The sequence below is a fragment of the Onychomys torridus genome, chromosome 7, assembly GCF_903995425.1.
Source record: "Onychomys torridus chromosome 7, mOncTor1.1, whole genome shotgun sequence".
Taxonomy (NCBI): Eukaryota; Metazoa; Chordata; class Mammalia; order Rodentia; family Cricetidae; genus Onychomys; species Onychomys torridus.
The window spans coordinates 9,547,332-9,571,597 of record NC_050449.1 but is presented as its reverse complement, the minus strand read 5'-3'; the positions used below and the strand labels follow the sequence as shown (position 1 = coordinate 9,571,597).

General features: G+C 37.9%; 1 protein-coding gene across 2 annotated transcripts; it reads right to left on the bottom strand.

The window, feature by feature from the left end:
- Window positions 1-6,557: 6,557 nt before the first annotated feature.
- Window positions 6,558-24,114, bottom strand: Fam76b (family with sequence similarity 76 member B). 2 transcript variants are annotated; one of them, XM_036194211.1, is made up of 10 exons: window positions 23,783-24,114; window positions 23,032-23,096; window positions 22,046-22,100; window positions 20,933-21,088; window positions 18,859-19,058; window positions 15,390-15,437; window positions 15,145-15,225; window positions 14,351-14,486; window positions 11,695-11,796; window positions 6,558-7,623 (listed from the first exon to the last, which is right to left on the bottom strand). In XM_036194211.1, the coding sequence occupies exons 1-10, from the start codon at window positions 23,867-23,869 to the stop codon at window positions 7,534-7,536; spliced, it is 1,020 nt and encodes a 339-aa protein (XP_036050104.1). In that variant the 5' UTR covers window positions 23,870-24,114; the 3' UTR covers window positions 6,558-7,533. The 2 variants fall into 2 exon arrangements, with proteins under 2 accessions (XP_036050104.1, XP_036050105.1); XM_036194212.1 differs by having other exon boundaries at window positions 14,351-14,483.
- Window positions 24,115-24,266: the final 152 nt, after the last annotated feature.

Sequence of the window (24,266 nt, the reverse complement as noted above, 5' to 3'; positions counted from 1 at the left end):
AAAGAGTGGGTAGATGGTAGCTGGAGAAGGGCCGTGGCCTCTCCACCACCATAGATGGCTGTAGACAGTCATCCACCTTATAGGATGCTAGGTGCTGGACTTAGAAACCTTTGGAAGCATGTGAAGAGATACACAAACTAACACTAGAATTAGGAATATGAATGCAATATGTGCATACATGTACCAACATAAGGCTGAAAGTCATGACTGAGACACCAAGATACTAGATAGCAAACTGCCATGGCTCCATCTTCAGATCTGCTCCACCCCTTATTCTGGGTTTCACTCATTATTTTTCCGAAATCTTTCCAATTATACACTGAATAAGCTGAAACATGCCAGGCATATTATTCATGGTACTTACACATTAAAACATTTGGTCCAGTACGTCCATTAACACCGGACATTCGCTCAAAAATTGTTAAGAATTTCATCTGACAAAGAAAATTGACACACTTTATCCTACCCAAAATTTGTCAGGTTTTCACATGGCAAAGGAGACACAATTTTCTGAGCTGCATTGAAAATGACAAATACAAGAACAGTTTACAACCAGAAGCTCTACAGCCCAGTCTGTAGGATTCTTGTATCCCAGCCCTATTAGCAATGCATAGGGAAGCCTCATCAGACATAGAAAAGCCTATCAGCCGAAATGCACAAATCAAGCAACTACTTTTTAAGGACCATCTATAAAACAATGGTTCTCAACTCCCCTAATGCTGTGACCCTTTAGAACAGTTCCTCATGTTGTGGTAACACCACCCAACCATGAAGTTATTTCCTTGCTACTTCATAACTGTAATTTTGCTACTGTCATGAATCAAAACATAAGTATCTGATATCCGACCCCTAAAGGAGCCAGTTGAGACCCACAGGTTGAGAAGCTGTTGATCTTAAGCATGCAAGGGCTTAACTCAAAGCATACCACTTTTGCCTCAGTGGGAACTGAAGGCATGGGGGAACTTTCATGGCTGTACAAGTTGTGTGTTGTATGGTACTATGCTGCATCTCCAGAAAAGCAGTGATGCACTATCCATGTCACATCTTCCGAGGACACACTCGGTGTTGGAGATGTCAGCTCCTAATTCAGGACTGCTATCTCCTAATCTAATGTGCTGCCCTCAAGTGCAATAAGAACAGGAATGTCTCAGTCTACCCAATGGGGAAAAGAGAACAAATACATATTGTAATCTAAGCATTATTGGGACTAGTGAAAGGGAAATAAATGTTCAAAGATACTCAGTATGATGTTCTCAAAGCAACTTAAAGAATACTAATTTGGAATTTAAAAGCAGTCTATCCAAAGAGAAAATTGTATTGTAAAATTCACTTTTATTAAGCTGTTTAGTTGACTGGATCAAAGGGGGAAGGTATGATGGAATTATCGAAAACTAATTGCTTCTGAAAATGTATTCTCACATATAATAAAACATTCAACTATAAGTATCTAGAGGGCTGGTGATGGCTCAGCCCTTAAAGGCTAGGCTCACAACCAAGAATATAAACTAAGTACAGAAACTTGCTCTAGCCACAGAGGTTCCTAGGGCTGGACTGGCTAGGTACCTACTACAGAGGTAGTATGGTTTTTGTAGCAGAGCCCTCCCTCTTGTGGACATTGGTAGGAATTTTAACAAAGAGGTTAAAATCTTACCAAGATTCTTCATTTCCCCTTAGTATGCATAGAAATTTAAGATGGAGGGATAGTTACTCATGAGACTGTGACCTGCAGTTTTGTATATGTTGTTTTAAAGTCAAGGTCTTTCGGCTATTGGAAAGCTGAGATGTAAATCCATTTTCGGGCTTCCAGTTAGAGGAGTTTGTATTTGTTGTCTCTCCAAAATTCCTCTGCTCGATCACCACATGATGGCAGTAGGAAGTGACAGGATGCAATTAGATCATGCCTTAGACATGAGGATAAGCCAGTTGTCTCGACTGTCCACTGAGGACGTAATGAGAAGCCACCATCTGAGAATGAGCCCTCTCTACTAGTGGAAATCAGTCAGTGCCTTCATCGTGAACTCAGCCTGTGAAACCGTGAGAATCAATGTTAATGATCCACCAATCTAAGGTGCACTAGGTCAGATGATCTCAATTTGAGCTTGCTACCACCTTCACTAACAGCTCTCGGTTGTGCAGGTTTGCACCCACCTTCACTAACAGCTCTCGGTTGTGCAGGCTTGTTTGCTGCACTGCAGAAGGTAGACCAACCTTTATTCACTTGATCCCAGGAGCAGCCTCTACCCAACCCCACCTGCCCTGATCATCACTTCAAAAAAGGAATCACTGGAGGCCAGAGATAAGGTGACCTCATTTAATAGCTCACTCTGAGAATGGACTACAGCCAAGTGATATACCAGTGGAAAGTGGGGGGGGGGGGGGGCTGGCAGAAATTTTGAAAGAATGGGCAGAATGTGAGAAAGAGGAGTCCAGTACAGTACTGAAGATTTGAGTCCCAACAAACTGAATTAAGTTTCCACCAACTGAGTTGAGAATACCAAGAGGGGCTGGTCTGGCTGCCATTTGGACTGGGGGCCGGGGGCATAGCTAAGTACTAGGACATAATTTTGGACATATTAAATTTTAGAGGGTTGGACTGGCAAGATGGCTCAGCAGGTAAAGGTGCTTGTCACTAAACCTGATGGCCTGAGTTCGAATTCCAGGACTCACACAGTAGGAGAGAACTGACTCCTGCAAATAGTGCTCTCACCTCTACATGCACACTGCAGCATAAGTATCCATCCATGAATGTGTGTATGTGCACTTGTGCATGCGTAAGTGCACACACACAGCATAAATAAAAAAGGTTAAAATAGTAAGATATATTTAAGAAGCTTAGACATTTAAATAGAATTGCCAAGTTGTACTGATACAATGTGGAAATGAAGGTGGATCTGGTCTGCTATTATACACTTATGCAACACTTACAGGAAACATTTAATAAACTAGGAAATGAATATTGTTTTAAAAATTCTAAAGGAGATACAGGAGGAAGGCCTGAACGCCTCCAACCCTTGAATACAAGGGATGGGGGGGGTGGGGAGGACTAGGAACAGGAACAAGGCAGGAGTCACAGGTAGCTGTGGCAAGCTGGGGCCCTGAACTTTTGCACTTTATAGAACGTCTTAGTTCTTCCCTCTGCAGACTCTGTGCTCCCTACAAACTCGAATGCTTGCTGATCGATCTTTGCACTTGTAACTCCAAGTGATGACTGACAAAGGGCACATGAAAATGATTGGCTGTGCTCTACCAGAGCTCCAGTTTCAGCCCTACGCTGTTTTGTAGCACTGATCCCTTTTGTTAGGAGGGAGAAACAGGAATCTTAAATTATACTGCAGCTTGACAGCAGCCATTACTCAGACAGTGCTGCAAGAAAATGAGAACTAAACCATGGATGTCTCCAGGGACAACCAGAAGTGCCGGGGACATTCTTTTTCCTTTCTTACTTGGACTTAATAACGCTCACAATTTTCTCCCCTTCAGTGAATACATATTTGGTAGGGATGGTTGGTGCCATTTTGTCTTTTGAGACAGTCTCATCACAGAGGCTAGGCTGGCCTCAATCTTGTGATGCTCCTGCCTCAGTCTCTCAAATGTTGGGATTACAGGTGTGCACAATGATGGGTTTTTTGTTTGTTTGTTTACAAAAATGGGACAGTAATTTATACATCATTCACTTAAAAGCAGCAGCTCAACCAATCCTGCTTTGTTTATATTCCAATCCATCTCTATGAGATGAATCAAAAACCAAGCATTTAATGTATTTAGTACGTGTCACAAAGACCTGTAATTATAATACCATTATCACATCGGAAAATAGTGATTCTTCAATCACATTATAAAATAACCAGTATGCAAATTCCCCTACTGTATACATTTTTAAAAGAACATTCCAAATTGAATGCTTCAGGTCCCATCTCTGTTGCATTCATCTCCCTTGCAGCTCATAAAGAAAATAACAGTGCCAACGACATCCTCTTGGTGTGCCTTTCAATCTGACTTTGGGTCTATTTCCTGCTAATCTGAAAGAAGCTAAGTTTACCAACTAGGCAACTCTATTGGGCTTCTCCATCAGAAACACTCAGTCTAACAATGTGTCTTTTCTGAAGTTTTAGCTGCTTCTGGTGCTTTCTCTACTGCAAGTTGCAAAAACAGAGATCATTATTCCATTCTAAGTTTTGGCATTAAGTGTATTTTCCTCCCAAGAAAAACTGCCTCTATTCTATTTGCTTAGTGGTTGAAAATAATACCAATGTTCAAAATAATGAATTATTGCCTAATCACTTGCCAATGGTGACCAATTACTTACTGCTCTGGTTTTGTGTTTCTCTGTAGTCTAATTACATTTATAAATTCATTCAATGCTATTGAATTTACATTAATTGCTTTTATCTTCTATACTGTTGTTAAACTGCTACATTCAGATTGGCTTATTCATCTCACTAAGACAGAATGAAGCAGATAGGATATGCTAATATTCAATCCTAGTCATTTCCCTCATATCTACTGTGTTAGGACTTCACTGGGAACAGGGAAAACCATGAACCTTGGAGTATGGTCAATAATGCCTCGCCTAAAATTTTCCATGAGATTCCTCCATCTGGAAATACGGCACCCTACTGGACAACTGGGGCGTTGCAGATGTATTTAAGCGTGTGACACTGGGAGATTATGCTGACACAGGAGGGCACAATACACCTTGTAAGAAGGAAGGAAGAGTGGGACTAAGTAACAGAGATTTCAAGAGGTTACTCTGGGCTCTGAAGGTGGAAAACAACCAACCAGTCAACAGAATGGAACTCTCTGAGTTGGGAGAGGAAAGGGAATGGCAAGCCCCTCCCACCATGGCCAGGACCACCCTGCCAACACCTTGATTTCAGACAGAGGCCAATTTTGGATTTGTGGTCCCCAGGACTGTGTGTGTGTGTGTGTGTGTGTGTGTGTGTGTGTGTTTCCACACAAATTAGAGCAATTTGTTATAGTAGAATTAACACAAAGCTTTTGGTTTATTTTTATTGTGAAATATTGAGTTTAGAAAAAAGTACAAAATGTCAACAGTCAGATGTGTACAGGTACAGTATTTTGTTAATTTATACATGTGACCAGCATTAACAGCTTCATTGTAAAATGCATATTTAGACCAATACACTCTAAAGATGACTGTAATATTCACAGGCTATTAATACATGATAAACTGGAGCCCAAATGACCCTCACTGGGATATGCTAACTGCAGCAAACAGGCTAAAAGCACAATACAGCACACCATAGTATCTCTGGACAGGTCCACATTTAAAGGGTATCAACTCATTAGGTCAACACACTATGTATCTGCAATTGGGACTCAATTACTAATTTATACAATTGCAAAAAAAAAATTAGGTTATAAAATAAGGTCATGGAATAAAGGGTTTGTCTAGGGTTGGGGATTTAGCTCAGTGGTAGGCGCTTGCCTAGCAAGCACAAGGCCCAGGGTTTGATCCTCAGCTCAGAAAAAAAAAAAAAAAAAAAAAAGGTTTCAGCCTTGCACTTTATAAAGCTTCACTGTTTTAAATTGATTCTCAATTTCCATGTTAGCTAAAGCGGGGGAGAGGAGATTCTGTTTCTATTGTCTCCAACAATATAAAAGAACTACTGTAGTTCATTTAGAATTGTGACTACTGTGGATTGAAAAATGGCCAGGAAACTAATATAAGTAATTACACAATTTAAAGCAAAGTAACAACTACTTTATGGATGCAGGGAATCCTCCAAACATTAGCATCCACATTAAGGCATTATCTATTATGATTGAGAACAGTAAATGAACATTATTTGTAAGGGCTTCATAACAATAGACTGTCTTACTTTTTCCAAATCCAACTAATTCAATATTACTGTTACTTGAAAATTACATGTTTGCAAGTTGGTAGATTTGCTTTCACTTGTAGTAAACAACTGTGGGAAGTTTACTAAAACTTGAATAATTTAAAAAGAATTGTTATAATTAGGTATGCTTGAGAACACTAATCTTTGATATGAAGACCACTATAAACATTTATCTAAAACATTCATCTAAAAACAAAACCTTCAGAACTGATTCAAAGAAGTTTAACTGCACATTTCTAAAAGAATCCATATGTTGTTTCTAGCAATGTCTTTAGTTTAAAAATTCACCTTGAAACCAGAACTAACATTAAGTAGATCAATTTCAGTTACTGGCTGAAAACCACTAGAGTTCAGAAACTAATTTGCAATTTCACAGACTCTATTCCATACTATTGTACCCTTTTATAGACAACTTTATACTTTGAGACAAATTACTTATAAATAATGTCTGAATCTTACAGATTTCAATTATTCAGACATAAGCACTGATTAGATTATAAAAAGTTATTTAATTTTCCAGATTTGTATTAAATTTACAAAGTAAGTATGGTGTATATAAATATTAACTTAGCAACACATTATAAAAAAAAGCAGATATATGGACCATTATAGAAACATTATAAATTTTAAAGAAATTTTTTATAAAAATAAAGCAAAACATGTAACTCACAAAATATAAACATGAAGCCACACAACATAAAAATAAAATCACTCTATCAAAATGGAGTTAAAATTAAATCTTTAGGAAAGTACTTCAACATAATTAAATGAACTCAATGACCAACAGCTTCCCTTATGATACAGAAACAAACTACAAAATCACTTAAGTCTATATGCATTATCAGTTAATTCTTAATATGCAATCTTGCATGTTACTAACAATTGATTTCTTTTTGAAATTGGGTTCTGTACATATGCACTTATATACAAACACTTATTAACATGATTTTTAAACAAACCATATGTACAAAAGATCAGCATTCCTATAAATAAAAACATTAGGTGGCAAAAAGGCACTTGTAAGTAAAAATCTACAGTTTTTATAAAACAAAACCACACATTTTACCTTGGATGCTGTACAGTAAACATCAATCCTATAACAGTAATGAAATGTCAGATTACTAAACTAATGTTAGTGATGTAACTTTTAAAAACATATTTACATATACTCTGAAGCTCTTTTAATAAAAGCACCATGATTCTCTAAATTTATGTTGATGTGAAGTAAAAATACAATTCCCCAAAAACCAGTGTTCACCATTTTCCTTGTTTAAAAGTTTGGCATTTCTAAATTGAAAACTATTTATCTGAAATCAGCATAGTGTCAAACAAAAGCAAAACACAAAAGCCCTGCTGCTGTCCTCCCAACTGCTCCATTATTGCATGTTGCATTTTATACAGTGCACACACGTGCATGCCACAACCTTTAATACTATTGCTAGAAAAAAGTTCTAGGTATCAAAGAATTAAGAAGTCACTCCAAACCAGCTGAAGTTTTATCTGCATGTTTACAACTTAAAAAATGCTGTGTGTCAATTACAAAAGTGAGTAAGAAACACACCAATTTACTTGGCATGTAAAAATATTTTTCCACTGCACAGAATTTAAGGGCTTCCCAGGACCCCTCAAATATACACTGTCAAGCAGAAATGCTAAACAAGTAACCTTTTCAAGGAGATGTTAGCACGCTTCCACTCTTGTCAAACTTTTTACCCTTTGACAAGGCTGCAACCTGTTTGAGTAGTTCTCTGTTTTTGGCCTGTGAGAAACAAAAATTCAAGGTTTAAAACATTTGAACTATTAAGTTATGCTGAAAAAAAACCTACTTCATTTGCATATACATATATATTTCTTTTTATCAACGAAACACTAAAGAGATCCAAAAGTTGTATATTTATTCTTTTTAAGTTCAGATAGGTAGAAAGAAAATTCTAAATTGATTTACCAGCTCTTGGCAAATGGCAATATAATTTGTCAAAAAATAGTTACACAAGAAATGGTAAGTGGCTCTCTCCCTAGAAGATTTAAATGTAAAGAAAAACTGGCTGGCTCTTTAAAGTGTGCAAGCTATTTAAATACATGTTACTACTCCACAACTGACACAGCATCAGAGAATAAATCAAGTGTTTACTTTGGAGAATTTTCCAGTGAGCCAAATGAGGTCTTTCCAATTACTGTTTACTGTTATGCAGAAAAAGTACAAGACTATTTGTAAAAATCGCTATCACTTTGCCAAAGGCCCTCTTAAAAAACAAATTTTAATTATTTATTTGTGTGTGTGTGTGTGTGTGTGTGTGTGTGTGTGTGTGTGTGTGTGTGTGTGTAGGCTACAATATGCACAAAAAAAAAAAAAAAAAATCAAAGGACAGACTGTGGGGTTCATTCCCTCTTCCCACCATGTGGGTCCCAGAAATCAAACTCTGGTTGTAAGACTTGGCAGTAAGATGCTATTCTTTACCATTTCTTACCAGCCCCTAATGGTCCTTTCATGTGATGATGACTTTAGTATCATCTAAGCAAATTCCTAACAGTACTGGTATAATTTTATAAAAACTTTTTTTTGGGGGGGGTGTGTGGTCAAAGTCTCAAAATTTCACTTGCCAATGATAAGAATTTTCTTCCCCTGACTATACAATGCTCATCAGACAAGAACACTGTCTTCAGGGGTGCTGTTTGGTAATGCTGGTGCTGCTCATTGCAGGATCTCAAGGTAGGACCTTCTTTGAGTCTTGTCTTATTCTTTGGTTTATACTACTCTATGTAGTCTCTGGGAACTTAATGAAAGTCCCTCCTGTAAACAGATGATAATCAAGGCAGTTCTGAAGTTTCTGAGCCAATTGAAACAGTGTGAAGCTTGGGCACTACTAAAAAACCACACAATCTTAAAGTAAATCCTGAGACACACAAGGGGATATCCCACTGCTCATAAGCTTAAACTGTTACTCTTTGACAAATCCTAGTCACTGCTGGATGTAAATAGTAACAGTGTAGCTATGTATTATTTAACTAAACAGATGCACCTGCTAAGAACAGGAAACTCAAGAAACAAGTTTCAGAATGCAGAGCAAAGAAGGAAAAGGCCAGGTCCACAGAAGCAGTAAATAACCAGCATCTACAGTGGCTTACCAAATAATTAAAACTCCACTTTCAATCAAGAGAGACTGAATTTACATTTTCATTCTTAGAACAAAATGCAGGGATTAAAAAAAGTAGGTGTTGAAAGTAGTTTTTCTCTTTAATACTTTTGCAGCTAATTTTCAATATGTATGTATAGATTTAGTCCCCCAATGACATCAGTAACTTGTTGATAAATTATACAAGACAAAGGCTTTAAGAAAAATAGTGCATTGGTTGTTAAATAAATTTTATCAGTCTTATTTTAAGTATCTGCAATATAAACTGCAATGCAGTATTTAAATATATACACACTAAAATTTTATTCTAATACTGACTTTATACCCTATAGAAGTCAATTAAATTATTTTAATATTTAAGTCAAAAACATTTAAAAATGTCAGCCTAAATGAAGGAAGAATGTTCCATGAATAACTACACAGACCTTGACTATCTACTTACCCAGACTTAACTGGTGGACATCTTACCCTAACAAGAGACTCAAGGAGTTGAAAGAACTAATCACACAGCCACAGTGCAGAGGCCTGTACACAGCAGCATTCACAGGTATTTCCCATCCCCTTTTAAGTTTGTCTTACTTAAGAACAACATTTTCACTTGGCATTATTGGTACTTAGGAGGATTTTACACTATTTGGGGAGGAATTTCAGTCTGTATTCCTAGGTTTGATAGTTTAAAATATTGAAAGAGCTACTAGAGCAAGATACATTTTGTTAATCATCAACTTCTGTGTATCATAAAAGATTAAGAAAATGAGCAGAAGTAAAGGGACAAATCCAAGTACTTGGAGGCTGAAGGAGGATTGAGTCTGACTCCAAACTGGGCTATACAGTGAAACATTACCTCAAAAACAAAACAAGCAAATGAAACAGATATTAACTAGGTATACTCACCTCAGTAACTGCTACTAAAGTGAGTAGGTGGGGACTACACTTAGCTGTAAAGAGTGCCTCTAGCAGAAACTCTGTGTACAGGGAAGCAACTGATATACCCAAATAATCTAAATTGTGAGCCGAGGCATGACGGGGAAAATGTACAGGTAAATCTGAGGCACATAATGTATCTACATCTCACCAATTACATAACCGGTTTCACCTGTAAGATGGGGGCAGCTCCTCACTCAGCTCTTGTAAGGAGCAAATACGAACAGCATCTACAAAACAGACTGACCACAGCTCTCTTCCGCATGTCTGCCATAGTGGTACCATAGAAAATTCAGCTAACAGGAAGTAAGCTGAAGACACCAACCATGCTAAGGCAAAAATGGTTTTCTTGCAACTGACTGTAACAAAGGGAACTGTTCTTTGGAGCAGTGGGAAGTAAGTACCAGGTTAACTCAAACCTAGGAAGTACTTACCATTACTTTGATTATTGTATAACTTAGAAGTATTTACTTCAGTACTTCTGTTACAGAAAGTTGATTATATCCCAGATAAAGATTCAACATAACTTACTAAGAATATAATAAAACAAAATAATGGCTGGTGGGTAAAAACAATTAACTAATGAGCAAGAGGCCCAACTCCCTACAGGCAATCTCTGATGAGGGAAGGCAAACACATTTCCACAAATCACCACCCAGGAACAAATTTCCCGAATGTTCACTATGCCCTGGTTCTACAGAGGATCCTTTCCAAATTCCTGTCACCAGTAAGAACAGGTTAAAGAGCAGGGAATATATATCTGAATTCCAGTAAATATGTAAATCCTATTCAATTAGGAGGCATACCACAATAGGAACAAAAAATATCCATAGGTGTTAGGGGGAACAATCCAGCAGAAAACAACAGACAAATAAAGCAATATTCACACATCCCTTTCAAAGCTACACTCTCTCTTCAAGTCTGAAGTCTGAATATGACATCATCTGTATGCTTAAGATTCAAAGCTGCTTAACCTAGGGGCTAAGCTTAGGGGGAGAGCACTTGCCTAGTATGTTTGAGAACTAGGGTTTGATCCCTAGAATAGCAAAAATAAACTACTAAAACAACCCTAAGCCTGTTACTCAAAGATTCGCTCTATAAACGTCACAATTTATAAACTGCAGAACATGAAATCAATATAGTGTAGTTTCATGCCCAAATTTATAAAACAGATAAAAATAGTTTTAATAAGGGAATAACCTTTTCTCTGTTGATGCTTGTTATTTTCCCTCTGTGATGGTGGTGACTCTCAGCTTCCTTGTTTAGTTGTTCTGTGTGTCTAAAGAACATGATGTAGATGTTCTATCTATCTATATCAATACAACAGTGAACTTACTACACTTTCAGACAGTCCACAGTTAAGGGCCGTCCTGATTTGCGGCATTTGCACACAGCATAAAGGCCTTTCAATCATGGTCTTTGAGAACTGACTTTGAGAATTTTCTTTCATCTACCTCCTTTCCAGGTATCCGAAAGGCAATGAGAAAAATGAGTATAGACCATATCTTCACCTTAGCACCATAATGACATTCTGACCTTAGCTGAATAGTCAAGTGAATAGTCTTCATTGCTTTCTGGGAATCCCACTTAGTGTTTTCATGCTTTCAAGATTAACAGTGACGTCACCTTTGCAAAACTTTATAAAGTCAGAATTAAATTGGAAATGCACAAAATAGGGGTAGTAATACCAACTTACTTAAGTCAAGAAACACTACAATACAGATTTAAATCTCCAGCCCAACACAAGACCTCACATATATAACACCATTTACCTGAAGTTGTTCCACAGTTTCTTTGTGAGCTTTTTCCATACTGTTCATCTTAGTTCTCAAATTTGACTCTTGGTACTGAAAGTCTGCCTTCAGTTCAGTTAACTGAAATGAAAAAAACCAAAAAGATGGCAAAAAGATGTAAACACATTATCTACCTCAAAGACACCATTTAAATATTCCTCACAACAGGTGCACACTTGGTATGCAGGCGAAAGAAGTCAGTAGCAGCTATGTCTTCTGTGAGACAAAGAGTGGTTCTCCTGCTACTGTCAGGATTTTAATAGGAAGGAAGATCATCTTTGAGAAGTTGCTTTTGGATGAAATGGTCATACTTTCACAACTAGCATGCCAAAGCAAAGTTTAACAATTTCTATCCTGGAAAGTGTTTCAACCAAATAAACTTCACATTAAGTAAACAGGTTTCCAGTTAAAATCATCTTTCAATGATGAAAGGAAAAAGGCTTTTAATGTGCAATTTTACACAACAGTTATCAACCAAGGGCAACAGTATTTGTATTTGTACCCAGTATTGTATACACAAAGCCATTATACACTGACCTATCAGCACAGAAATACAATCAATGTGGCATGTGGAAAAGCAATTACTGTAAAGTCTGAACCAAATTAGACAATTATTAAAAGAAAAGTCAATGGTGTAGAGACCACAAGGCAATGCCTTCATAAATATGAACACAAATGAAAGTATAGTATCTTATGATTTTACACTTACAACCTAACAGAACGATACAGAAACAGCTTCAGGTTTGATAATTATTCTAGTCATTGAACTGTGATCGGCTTCCAGCCTGTGAACTGCTGGAAGGTAAAGACAGTATCTATTTATCTGCCTATGACTTTCTGATCTAGTACAGTGCCTGGCTTTGAAAGTCACTCAATAGCTCAAATAGAAACAGCAAACTAACTTGATCCTTTTAGAATTATAAAGACAAATGGCAAGTGTGTAGTTAATTTTAGATACACAATTATTTTCCTTACAACCATAATTATAAACTTGCTAGGTTTTTGGTTTTTAAAGCAAACACTAAAGCATGAGATGTCAACAATGCACCTAAACACAACAGTGATGCTAGGGATGATAAAGGACCCAAGAGTCTACAATGGAGGTTCTCAACCTATGGGTTGCAACTCATTGGTGGGTTGAACAACCCTTTCACAAGGGTTATCTAAAACCACTGGAAAACATGGATATTTACATTACCATTCATAACAATAGCAAAACTACAGTTGTGAACTAGCAACAAAAATAATTTTATGGTTGAGGGTCACCACACAATAGGAACTGTACTAGAGGATTGCAGCATTAGAAGGATGAGAAACACTGATCTATAATTTGTTAATGCCTAGTTTGGAATTACTAGTATTTTGCATTAACTCTGGCATTTTATTCAATGTTAAGGAAGACATAGTTGGCTTTGTGCAATCGTTAAGGCTTTGTGTACACATTTCCATAAAAGCTAGTTAATTTGAAACTTCTGCCTCTCATGAAGAACCCTAAAATAGACAGCTACAACTTTACAATTTTACCTTACACACCAATGCCAATTTTCACACATTGAATTTACTCAAACTGTGGTACATACTAAAATAAAAAGACGGGGCATGTCTGTAGTCTCAGCACTTGGGACAAAAAGGCAGGTGGCTCCTGAGTCCAGGACAGCCAGAGGAACACAGTGATACTCTCCAAAAAAAAAAAGAACAAACAGAGCAGTAAAATGCAGGCCATCAACAATCCAAGTGTGGGACCTGCAACACTGAAGCTGCTGGGTACTAGCTCAAGTCCTGTTTTCACCCTACTGGAATTGTTTAAATCAACCTCTTTTTGCTGATGGCAAGCACCTTTCAAAGATTCTAGGTCTTCTTTGTGTTCATTTCTTTTGTCTATTAAAAATACCACTAATTTTTTAGGAGTCATTAATTTTTTTTAAGGTTTTCAAGTGGATGTTTGTCTGGGAACTAAGCATGCAGTAAGTTCTCTTCCAGTGTGATACAAAGCAGCATCAGCACACTGCCATGAGCAGCAGGAAATACTGCACATACCAGTCAGCACCACCATTCCATCAAGAAGCTCGAAGTGCATATTTATGAAATGAGAAACCAAGGCTTCAACTAATGAACGTGTTCTACTTAAGGCCACACAGAAATGGCCAGGATTGGGATTTCATCCCGAATGTGGCTAAATACTATAAAGCCAGTAAGTACACCCACACTACCACAGGACATTAGAATATTATTACTTCTCATCAGCTAATTGATACAGATTGACAGAGACGTGATCTATACACACACACACACACACACATATATATATAAAGTAACTGTTTTCAATTACTTTTGAAACGATTATAATTTATACATCCCATTTATTGTATGTAGTCCATATACCTCATTTTAAAATTAAGATATTAAACCTATTTTAAATTTACATGGTAACTGAAAACTAATGCTCAAAAATTACTACTATACACCAGTTTTACTTACCTTCATTAGATGTTTCAGACCCAATTTAGGCATCTGTAGTTTATCTTATAAGAGTCATGCATTACAAACTATACCAGTTAGTTAAAGAGAATTTGCAAGGGTTAACTAAGAGCCAAGACACAATCTTCCCAGACTTTATACTGAGCTACATTCTCACCTTTTTATCTTTCTCTAGAATGGTCTGGTCCCTTTGCTGTAAGAGACGCTTAAGTGACATCACTTCTTCTTTCAGTTGACTTATGAGGACAAAATTGTCTGTTCCCCCACTATCTGCTGACTGGTTTATAGAGCTACTAAAGAGAAAAAAGGAAAACAGAGTTACATAAAGTAGAAGGAAAACCTGCAGATGTTCAAATTGCATAAATTAGACAATTCCACAAACATCCTTAAGGCTAATGCAAAAAAATATGTACCTGACAGAAATGGATGCAACTGGCAAATTACCTTACTAATGGCACACATTACATACACCTGCAGAAATATAATTCAGTATTAGCTTTTAGGGGGTCAATACTTCTAGTGTAAAGCAATAGGCAGCCAATTTGTACAGTAACATCAGCAAACTTTGGCTAATGAACTAAAAACAAAGTCACACTCATTTTAAATCAAAACATTTCTAAGCAGGTCAATTTAAAACTACCACAATCAGATTTGTGTTTCTTTTCCTTGAAGAACAATTATAATAATGTTCTCTAATCAGATTTGTTCTTTCCTAAAACCCAAATTTATTACCCAGTTATAACAACAGAGTTCAGTGCCACTTTCTTATTGCCAAAATTAAAATTTTCTTAACTGGTTATGTATGTTTTAACTCTTCCATGTGACTTAAAGAAGCTGGTGTGTGAGACCCATGTTTCTATTCTCAGATAAAATATGTAGTAATAATTCATAATTAACCAGAACTATTCAATTAAGTTCAACATCCAAGGCACTAAAGACATTCATTTTTACCTATCTCCATTAGATGGCTTAGATTCCAATTTGGGCTTTTTCTTTGGAGTTTCATTCTGAATTGCTGCAGAGGATTTATGGCTGAAAGCAAACATTAACAAAAATGATTAGAATAAAACAGGCATTAAGTTATAAGCTCCTCCTCTTCTGAAATACCACTGAACATTACTAGGTTTCACAAAACGTTACAGAGGCTGATTTACACAAGTGCACTTGAAACAAACACCACACACCAGCACACTTACCTCTGTTTCCACAGTCCTTGCTCCTGCTCAGGACTTAGACTGCTGATTCTGAAAAACACATGAGTAACATGATAACGTTTATTTAACACAGCTACTCCTTTCCCCACAGAATCAAACTGTGTTATAATCTTTTGTTCACAGAAGCTAGATAATCTGATATATGGAATAAATCACATTTTAATAGGACAAACCCTAATGATTAGTGGCCAGTTTAACTTTGTTTAAGACATGTACAATGGTAGACTGCATTTTCATTTTAGGACTTCCAATAACTCAATTTAAAATTATACTCAGGTTTGGGGTGCATGAGCACAAGAGCACAGCAGGATGTCAACTGCCCTATTTATTTCATATAGAAATCTACATCTATCTGGTTAGCCTAAATGCAGATAAACTCCTTCACATAACTCAAGCTGGACCAGGAAGGAGCTTACTTCTTTCATTTCTTCCTAGTTTCCCTAAGAAGCCTCTCTAAAGTCTGTAATCTCTCCTTGGTCAGTACTATACACAAAAGTCACACTCAACAACTGGAAAATTTCATTAAAACAACTGATTTTACTTATAATACTATGACTTCCTTTCTATTTTGCCATAATATTAATAACCTACATTGTCTATGAATAAGTAACCATGTATTTAAACAACTTAAGAAATGCACACCATCTAGGCTGTGTGACCTTTATATAGTAGTCATTTATTACATAAAAGTAATATAATTTATTAAAGTTGTTTAAAATCCCCATGTCTCAACTGCACATCTGTGACACAGGTGCAATTCTGTTTATGGCTACAAGTGTTTATATGAGTAAGACCACCTAATACATTATTAACATGTATAATATATACATTTCTATGTGTATAAAACCATTTCAGTCTTTTTTGTTTTTTCGAGGCAGGGTTTCTCTGTGTAGTCCTAACTGTCCTGGAACTCACTCTGTAGATCAGGCTGGCCTCGAACTCAGAGAGATCTACCTGCCTCTGACTCCTGAGGGTTGGGACTAAAGGCATGCGCCACCACTGTCCAGCTCAGTCATGTTTTTCAGCAAAGTAAAATAAAGAATTAAAATGTATCCAGAAGAATAAAACAAACAAACAAACAACGTTTAAAACCCTATTACTCAGACTGAGATGTAAATGAAGAAGTGGGGAAACAGGAGCTGTGACCCTATTAAGTTGGACCATTCTTCACCTGCAGCTGCAGTCCTAAGGTGGAGTTCCTCTGTATGTATAAGTATGTTTAAAACAAATCTCACTTCATGTCAGCATTCCCAAGTCACATAATTGCTCACTAAGCAGCAACAGAACATTACTTATCAGAAACTCCTGGAATCTCCATCTTAGTGATCTGAGGGCATCATTTCTGGATCCAAACTGACTTTAGTGCTACGCCCCGCTATAATGAACCTTCACCGTCAAACACCATCTATCATATCATCCTGTGCCTCATTCTGATCTACTCAACTTAAGAAAGAACCGAACAAACTGGCCTGCCTATCTACAATATGATCTTCATTGTACCATCAGCCCTATGTATTGCCAGATTCTATATCTGAGGATTCAATCAACTGCAGAGAAAATGTAGGTGAGCCTACAGTGGTTGTTTGTACTGAACAATACAGAACTTTTTGTCTTTTCTGCATAAATAACATAATCGACAATGAATTATGAACATACCCACTGTTAGGTATTGTTAACAAATTTACAGATCGTTTACAGTGCATAGGAAGGCACAGGTCAGGCAAACACTAGACCACATACATCATGGAGGACATTGGAGCACTTTGGACTTTGATATCCAAAGGACATAAAATGGATCTCCCATGAATAACAAGGAGTTAATGTATCCACCCCTCCAAAAGAGAAAAAAATTGAAAGTCAGCACTGTGTTTTTCCCTTTTCCATTAGAAAGTTATCCTTTTAAAAGATTAGATGGCTGACACCTAATTCTATATTTTCTTCTTTCCCTTCATGCTAGGAAAATTAATCCTGGAAAGACAGCCAGGAAAGAATATGTTCTGGAGTCTGACGAGTAGGACATATGGTACATGGTTGTCATTCTTCTTAAAGCAAGAGGCAGAATCCAGGCTTGTGTTCCTCAGATAGAAAGGACTGAATTATGTCACTACATTGCAGTTTACCATTGTTACTCTAGGAATGGTAACACTACAGCATGGTAACAGTAAACGTCAAGGCCTCAATGAATCCTCACAATCTAAGAGGTGCTTGCTGGCAGCTAAGCTCAAACTTTTGTGCTGCAAAATGTGGCAGCCATATGTTTCCTACATGTAAAATCTTATTTTCAGTAGTTTTCTGAAATTCTAAAGACACATAGGTAAAATTTAGAGAAAAAACACCAAGTTCTTCTGAAAAATGTGTGTATATCATGTCCTTATCCGCAATTTGCACTTGCATGTTAAATTTGTTTTAATGTTGTTTTTTTCTTAAAAAAAAAAACAAAAACCTAAAATTACATCTAAACACACTCTCTTAATAGTAAACACAGTTATTACTACTATATAATTTCTCTCCATCTGAAATCACTCTAAGAATTAAGATGTTTTATTTGAACAGCATTACAACTACACCTATGTTTAAAGAAAACCCCAATAACCAACAAAAATCAAAAACAAAGTACCCATAGTTAACAATACTATCTCTTACACTTTGGGACTGCCAAGATTAACAAGGCTTCTATAGGGGCTGGGCATGTTTTGCACATAGAAGGATCCAGGTTAGGCTGAGCGGTGGTGGTGCATGCCTTTAATCCCAGCACTCGGGAGGCAGAGGCCAGCCTGGTCTACAGAGCAAGATCCAGGAAGGGAGCAAAGCTACACAGAGAAACCCTGTCTCGAAAAACCAAAAACCAAAAAAAAAAAAAAAAAAAAAAAAGAGAAGGACCCAGGTTCAATCCCTACTACAAAAGAAAACAATCTGTTCTTCTGAAAGAGATAAAGGTGTATTTCTCCCTTGCTGCTTTTACTAAGATAAAGGAAATGCAAGCGAAATGAACTTCACATACTGGGATAGCAAGCTAGCTTAGCAGGAACAAGGACCTGCCATTCTGGAAGCCACAAAGGTGGAGGAGAGAACTGATTCTACAACACTGTCCTCTAAGTTTGTGGTGGTATGCACACACCTGTAAGATTGAAAAATAAATAAAACTTATAAACATAAAGCCCTAAAATTATCTTCACAATGGAAGCTTTTGTTAACTGGCATAATTGAAATGCCAATTAATGCTGAAATACCTTGATTTCACATATGATGACTTTATAGATGAATTCTTTACGATTTTCATAAACACTGAATATAGTGTGGAAATTTTTTCACAGTATAGCCAGATACTAAAGCAGCTTACCAAGCGCAACAGAAACTGGCCTCGCATCTTATCACTACATGGAAGTAAATGGCCATGCAAGGATCATCAGCAATGCCAGGAAAGCTTAACAAAGGATTTCCAAGTGCTTACTTGTGGTGGCCACTGCTGTGGCGGTGGTGGTGGTGATGGTGGTGGTGGTGGTGTTTTGAATGGTGCTGGTCTTTCTCAGTGAGAGATGAAGATGAAGAATTGGAATGTGAAGACCCCAAACTCTTCCTCTGTTCTTTTGTCTTCTGTAAAACTCTTTTGTATGATAAGGTACAGAGCCAGCACAGTAACTTCCCATCGACCTTTAAAGAAAATATCTGCTTTAAGCGCATTTGTAAACTAGCTCATGTGAGTCCAGCAAGCAAACTCAACTTGCAATTATACTTCACATCACCTGTTCAACATTTTGTGAGCTTTATGAAATTGCAGAATATGAATGCAATATGCAGGATTTTTAAAATTAAGACATCTAACACTTGAGATAATATTGCAAGAGGATTATAAAATTGGCTAGGAGAACTGATTTATAGACCTCCAGCATTGTTAAAGTCCTTTAATTTTGAGAGACACTACCTTTATTTACTTCTAGAAAGTAAGCACAGCAGGGGCTAGAGGAACAGCCTGGGTAAGAGCACTTTTTGCTCTCACAGAGGACCCAGGTTCAGTTTCCAGCATGAACATGGTGGCTCACAACCACCTCTTAACTCCAGGTCCAGGGCATTTTATAGGCATCAGGCAGGTGCATGGTGTATATTCATACATGCAGGCAAAACACTTATAGACATAAATAAGGCAAAAATATTTTTTTAAAGGAGTATAAATTGCTGATTATTTTTAAGAAATCTAGCCTAAATGTTTTAGTCTCAGTGTAATTACCAAAATGATAGAGTACTTCCCACAATAGTAAATACTGTGACACAAAAATAGGAGCCTAAATAACAATCAATTCTCATTATATTCAGAGTTTATTTATCTGTATATTTGCTTATTGATCTCTAAGTCTAAAATTCACAGGTACAGGGCAGTGGAAAACTCATGCCAACAGACATCATAGCCCCAACTATAGCAGAACAATGTGGTGATACTCGTCTATGCTTTCCCTCTCACACTGTAAACAACTGGTCTTTCCACAGGTCATTTAGTTTTAAAAATTGTTCCAAAGGTTGTGTTGAACCTTATGGAAAAACATGTAGTTAAGTTTTGTTCAGCTATTATTACTGCTCCTGGCCATGAGTTTAATTAAATTTACATATATCTTAAATAGACACAAAACTCACTAATGTACTGGTAAACTGACAAGCATGTTATGGTTATAGACAGGAACTTAATCCTGCATTTCCCTTACAAGTCCCAATTCACCTGCCACTGGTGTTTCTGGCAACTTTACAGACCATAACAACTGCAAATAATGAGACTCAATCATGAGAGTCCAGAGAAAGTGACTTCTTGAAAAAGTTAAGATATAGTTTCTGCCTTCTCTCATTTCATATAGGAAATGGTGGAGGGACATGTCTTACAACTACAGTCCATATAGTGATGTGGGGCTATCTGGGTATAAGCTCCTCAAAGAGACAGTCATCCTCCAAAGCAACTGAAACTGACAGACAACAGGAGGCCTGTGTGAATGCTGATCAGCAGAGGAATGGTACGTGTACACCTAATAATTAAGTCACTGTAGGCAGAGAGAAATGAAAGGTGGTTGCAAACATAAGCCTAAACTGAAGGCAGAACACTAACTTCGAATTTTATGTGCTAATATGTCAGTGGGTATTTCTTCACACCAACAATTTAAAGTAACCAGCAAAAGGGTAAAAGTGGAAGGATTTCCTGCAAAACTGAACTGTGATAACAGTGCAGAATAGCTATCACAGAGGAATTAAAGAAATTTTGAGACAGTTTTACTGTATTATCCAGACTGCTCTTCAATTCCGTGGTTTGAATGACTCTCCAGCTTTAGCCTTAAGGAGCTGGGAGCATATTCAGCATGACTGACTTAAAGTGCAGTCATCCTAAATGACCGACATGACTCCACACACGGTGCAAAGAGAAATATATGCTATTCTTCCACCTCTGCTCTTGGGTGTCAGAATAAATGTCTTAGAGGTATACTTATAGTAACTGCCAAGTTGTTTGGTATTTTATTTTTAGAAGATGTCAAAACACAAATAAAACATACTTTTCTTCTTCCTTCCTCCTTCCGATCAAAAGCACATTGTTGTTTGCACTGTTCACAGGTCTGAGGTGGTCCATATTTTTTTTCTGAATTTGTGCAACGCTGACACTTGGTACCAATAAATGCTGCAATTATGTTACAGTATTGACAAGGCTTGGGCTGCAAAATAAACACATCTAGTTTAACTGTTTAACTGAGATATTTAAAACTTTGTTGCATAAGACACATCCAGTGGTGGTAAAATAGAAAAATGTTAAGTTAAAAACATTGTTTCTGCCAAGTACATGTTTAAAGTCAAACATGGGTCCATTCATTCAATTAACATTTATTACAACAGTCACGAAGCTCAGCTGTGCATGCTCAGAAATCTGACCATCATGAGAAATACACGCATTTACACAATACAAAATATGCTATGAGGTTAAACAATTACTCATAGAAAAGTCTCATGAACCTCTAATTTGAGCAAATGAACTTTTAGTGATATGCTAGTTGACTTAACTGTTATATCGTTTATTTCATTAAAAAGAATTTTATCATGTTCAGGTATCTGTCACAGTAAATGTATACTAAAGTATCTTTTCAATAGAAAAAAATAGCATAAGCATATTCCGTTTAAGTAACAATAAACATGTTTAATTTCTTGGATTTCAGGACAGTATGGAGGCTTAAGGTCAGCAGCACTTTGACCTATCATAAATAGTATTGTTATGTTAACAACTACAATATACATTTGGACCAATTTGTAGCAGAATACTATCCTTAGTTTTGAACACTTGAACTGTACTGCTATATCAAAAGTTCCAGAAATCAGGGGAAAGTTTATTTACATTAACATTGTAAACAAATAGGTCCACCACATTAAGGACTTTGTTATAATTGTATCTTAAAGAAATAGCTTCACAAACTGCACACTGAAATATACTACATAACAAGTAAAGCATGCAGTTGTTTTTAAATGTTTTCATTTTCCCATCAATTCTATAGAGATTTCCTTCCATGAACTATTTTGATATGTTGAGATACTTAAGTACAGACACTGGAATGTTTTATGAGAAAGTCATGATGAACCATAACTAGCCAAAAATAATGACATGAAATGAAAAACATACTTACTGTTCCAAATTGCTTGACATTTTGAGCACACTTCTTACAAATTGTGTTAGTTTTGCTGAAAAGGAAATCATATCCAGATGATTACACTCATGTTACCTTCTAGGGTAAGTAACACATGCTGATCTATAGTAAACCGATAAGTCAAAAGATCTATACATTACTTACTGTAATTCACAACAACTATCTTCTTAAAAACATGAATATTAATTTTAGGATAGTTGTTTGTAAACTTATTTCTCTTAAAGACAATTTTTCCATATTATTAACTTATTAGAGACAAGTGTCTCAAGGTCTCAGGGTATGTGTCCAGGTTGGTCTCTAAGTGGTAATTCTCCTGTCTCCACTTCTAAGCATTGTTCCTATTAGAACAACCAACTATAATTGTATAATTTTTGTAAAGAAAACAGCAACAGCCCTAATGTCTTCCCTCTGGTTCTAAGCTTTCCCTTACATATATAAATGCACATTCTCATGCATCAGAGCCCACCTCACTTCTCAGTCAGCTGTTTTCCACTGCGATGTCCACACATACAGGATTTAAAGTATTTGTTCTCTTGAGCTACTTACTTGTATGTTCTCTAAAAGAGGATATTTTGTTAAAAACATCTGTGCTAGTCACACTGAAAATACAGTGACTTCAGTCTTGAAAGGCAGCTGGTAACACGATAGCTCTTTCCTCAGGTTCATTAGCATTTTTCCATTAAAAAATAGTTTAAAAATAATTGTTCGTATTTGATTGTTGACAAAAGTGTACATTTTCCACCCATCAATTTATCCCCTATTTTCTCATGTTCAAATTGAAGTCTAGTTCTAAAATAAACACCAGGATTTTTTAGTTAATGTGTTCTCTCATACTATGTATAAAAATGTTGATTTTAAATTTCAGAAGCAAAAGCATTTTTTAAAACACTTTAACACAAATATTACAACCCGCAGACATTCCTTACATGAATTTGTAACAATGAAAAAGTGCTCAGTATACAAACCTCTCCTGCTGAAATTCTGATCTGCAGTAAGTACATTTTACAATAGGATGTGCAATCCGACATTCCTGGAATAAGACAATACATTAGTCAGTATTTATCGCACAGACTCAATCTCACTTTTCTGGCAGAAATTACTCAACCTAGTCAAGTGTCTGAAACGTCAATAAAACCTGGCTGGCAACGTACACAACTAGGAGACTTATCCCATCAGCAGCCAGTCACAGCATAGTTCCACCGGGAGGCCACAGATATTTCTGTCCTTATTGGATGTGGGGGGATATGGAACAGACATACTAAGGAAGCTGTCAGGACTGACTTCCAGGGGCGGTTATATGTGTTATTTTTACAGTTGCTCACAGACAGCGTCCCAGCTTTTATGGGATGGGGAGGAGCTCCAAATCAGAGCACCCTGTTCCCAAACCAGTCGCTTCGCTTTCCGGGACAGGAAGCAGGATGCCATCAGCTCTGCAGCTTCGGGTTCGGGTTCCTAGCAAGAAAGTGCAAACACCGCGCCCTGCCTCCCAGGGGAAGCAGAGGGCAGCCGCTGACAAGGCTGGGGTGGGAGTCTGCACCAGGTCTCTGCGAAGCTGTGGACTGGTGGCCGCCCGGCTCAGCCCCACCTGAGACCGCCAAGCGCGGCGGAGCCCAACCCAGCCTACGAGCAGGCGGGACGCGGTCGCCCCGGGTCTCTCCCACCTGATGCCCGGGCCCCGGCGGGGAGCGGCGCGCCGAGCGCCCGACACCCACCGACCTTGCAGAGCTGTTGGCCTTGCGACAGCTCCTCGAAGGGGTAGCGCTGCGTGCACTTGGTGCAGGCATACAGGGCCGACGCCGCCATCCTGCTTTCGGGCTCCTCCGCGCGCGCTCAGGCGGGGCCTCCGGGAACTCGGCTGCCCCGCCCGCGAGCTCCTCTGCCGCTGCGGCCCCCGCCTGGCGACCGCCGGGCCCCCCGGGTCTCCCTCCGCCTCTGCCGCCGTCCCGGGACACCCGCAGCCGCCCGCCCCGCCGCTCCCGCTTAGGCCCGGAACGCGGCGGAGGGAGACGAAGCGGGCGCTAGGCTGCGGATTCCGCTTCCTCCTCGGCCTCGCATCCCCTTCTATGATTGGTTGAAGAGAACCTCACGTCACTCGGAAGCTCCGCCCAACCCCTGGCCTAGGTGACGTAGGGAGCGCCCACAAAGAGAGGAAAGCAACAACCAATAGGAGGCCGGTGCTCTGAGCGCGCGAAGTCCGCTT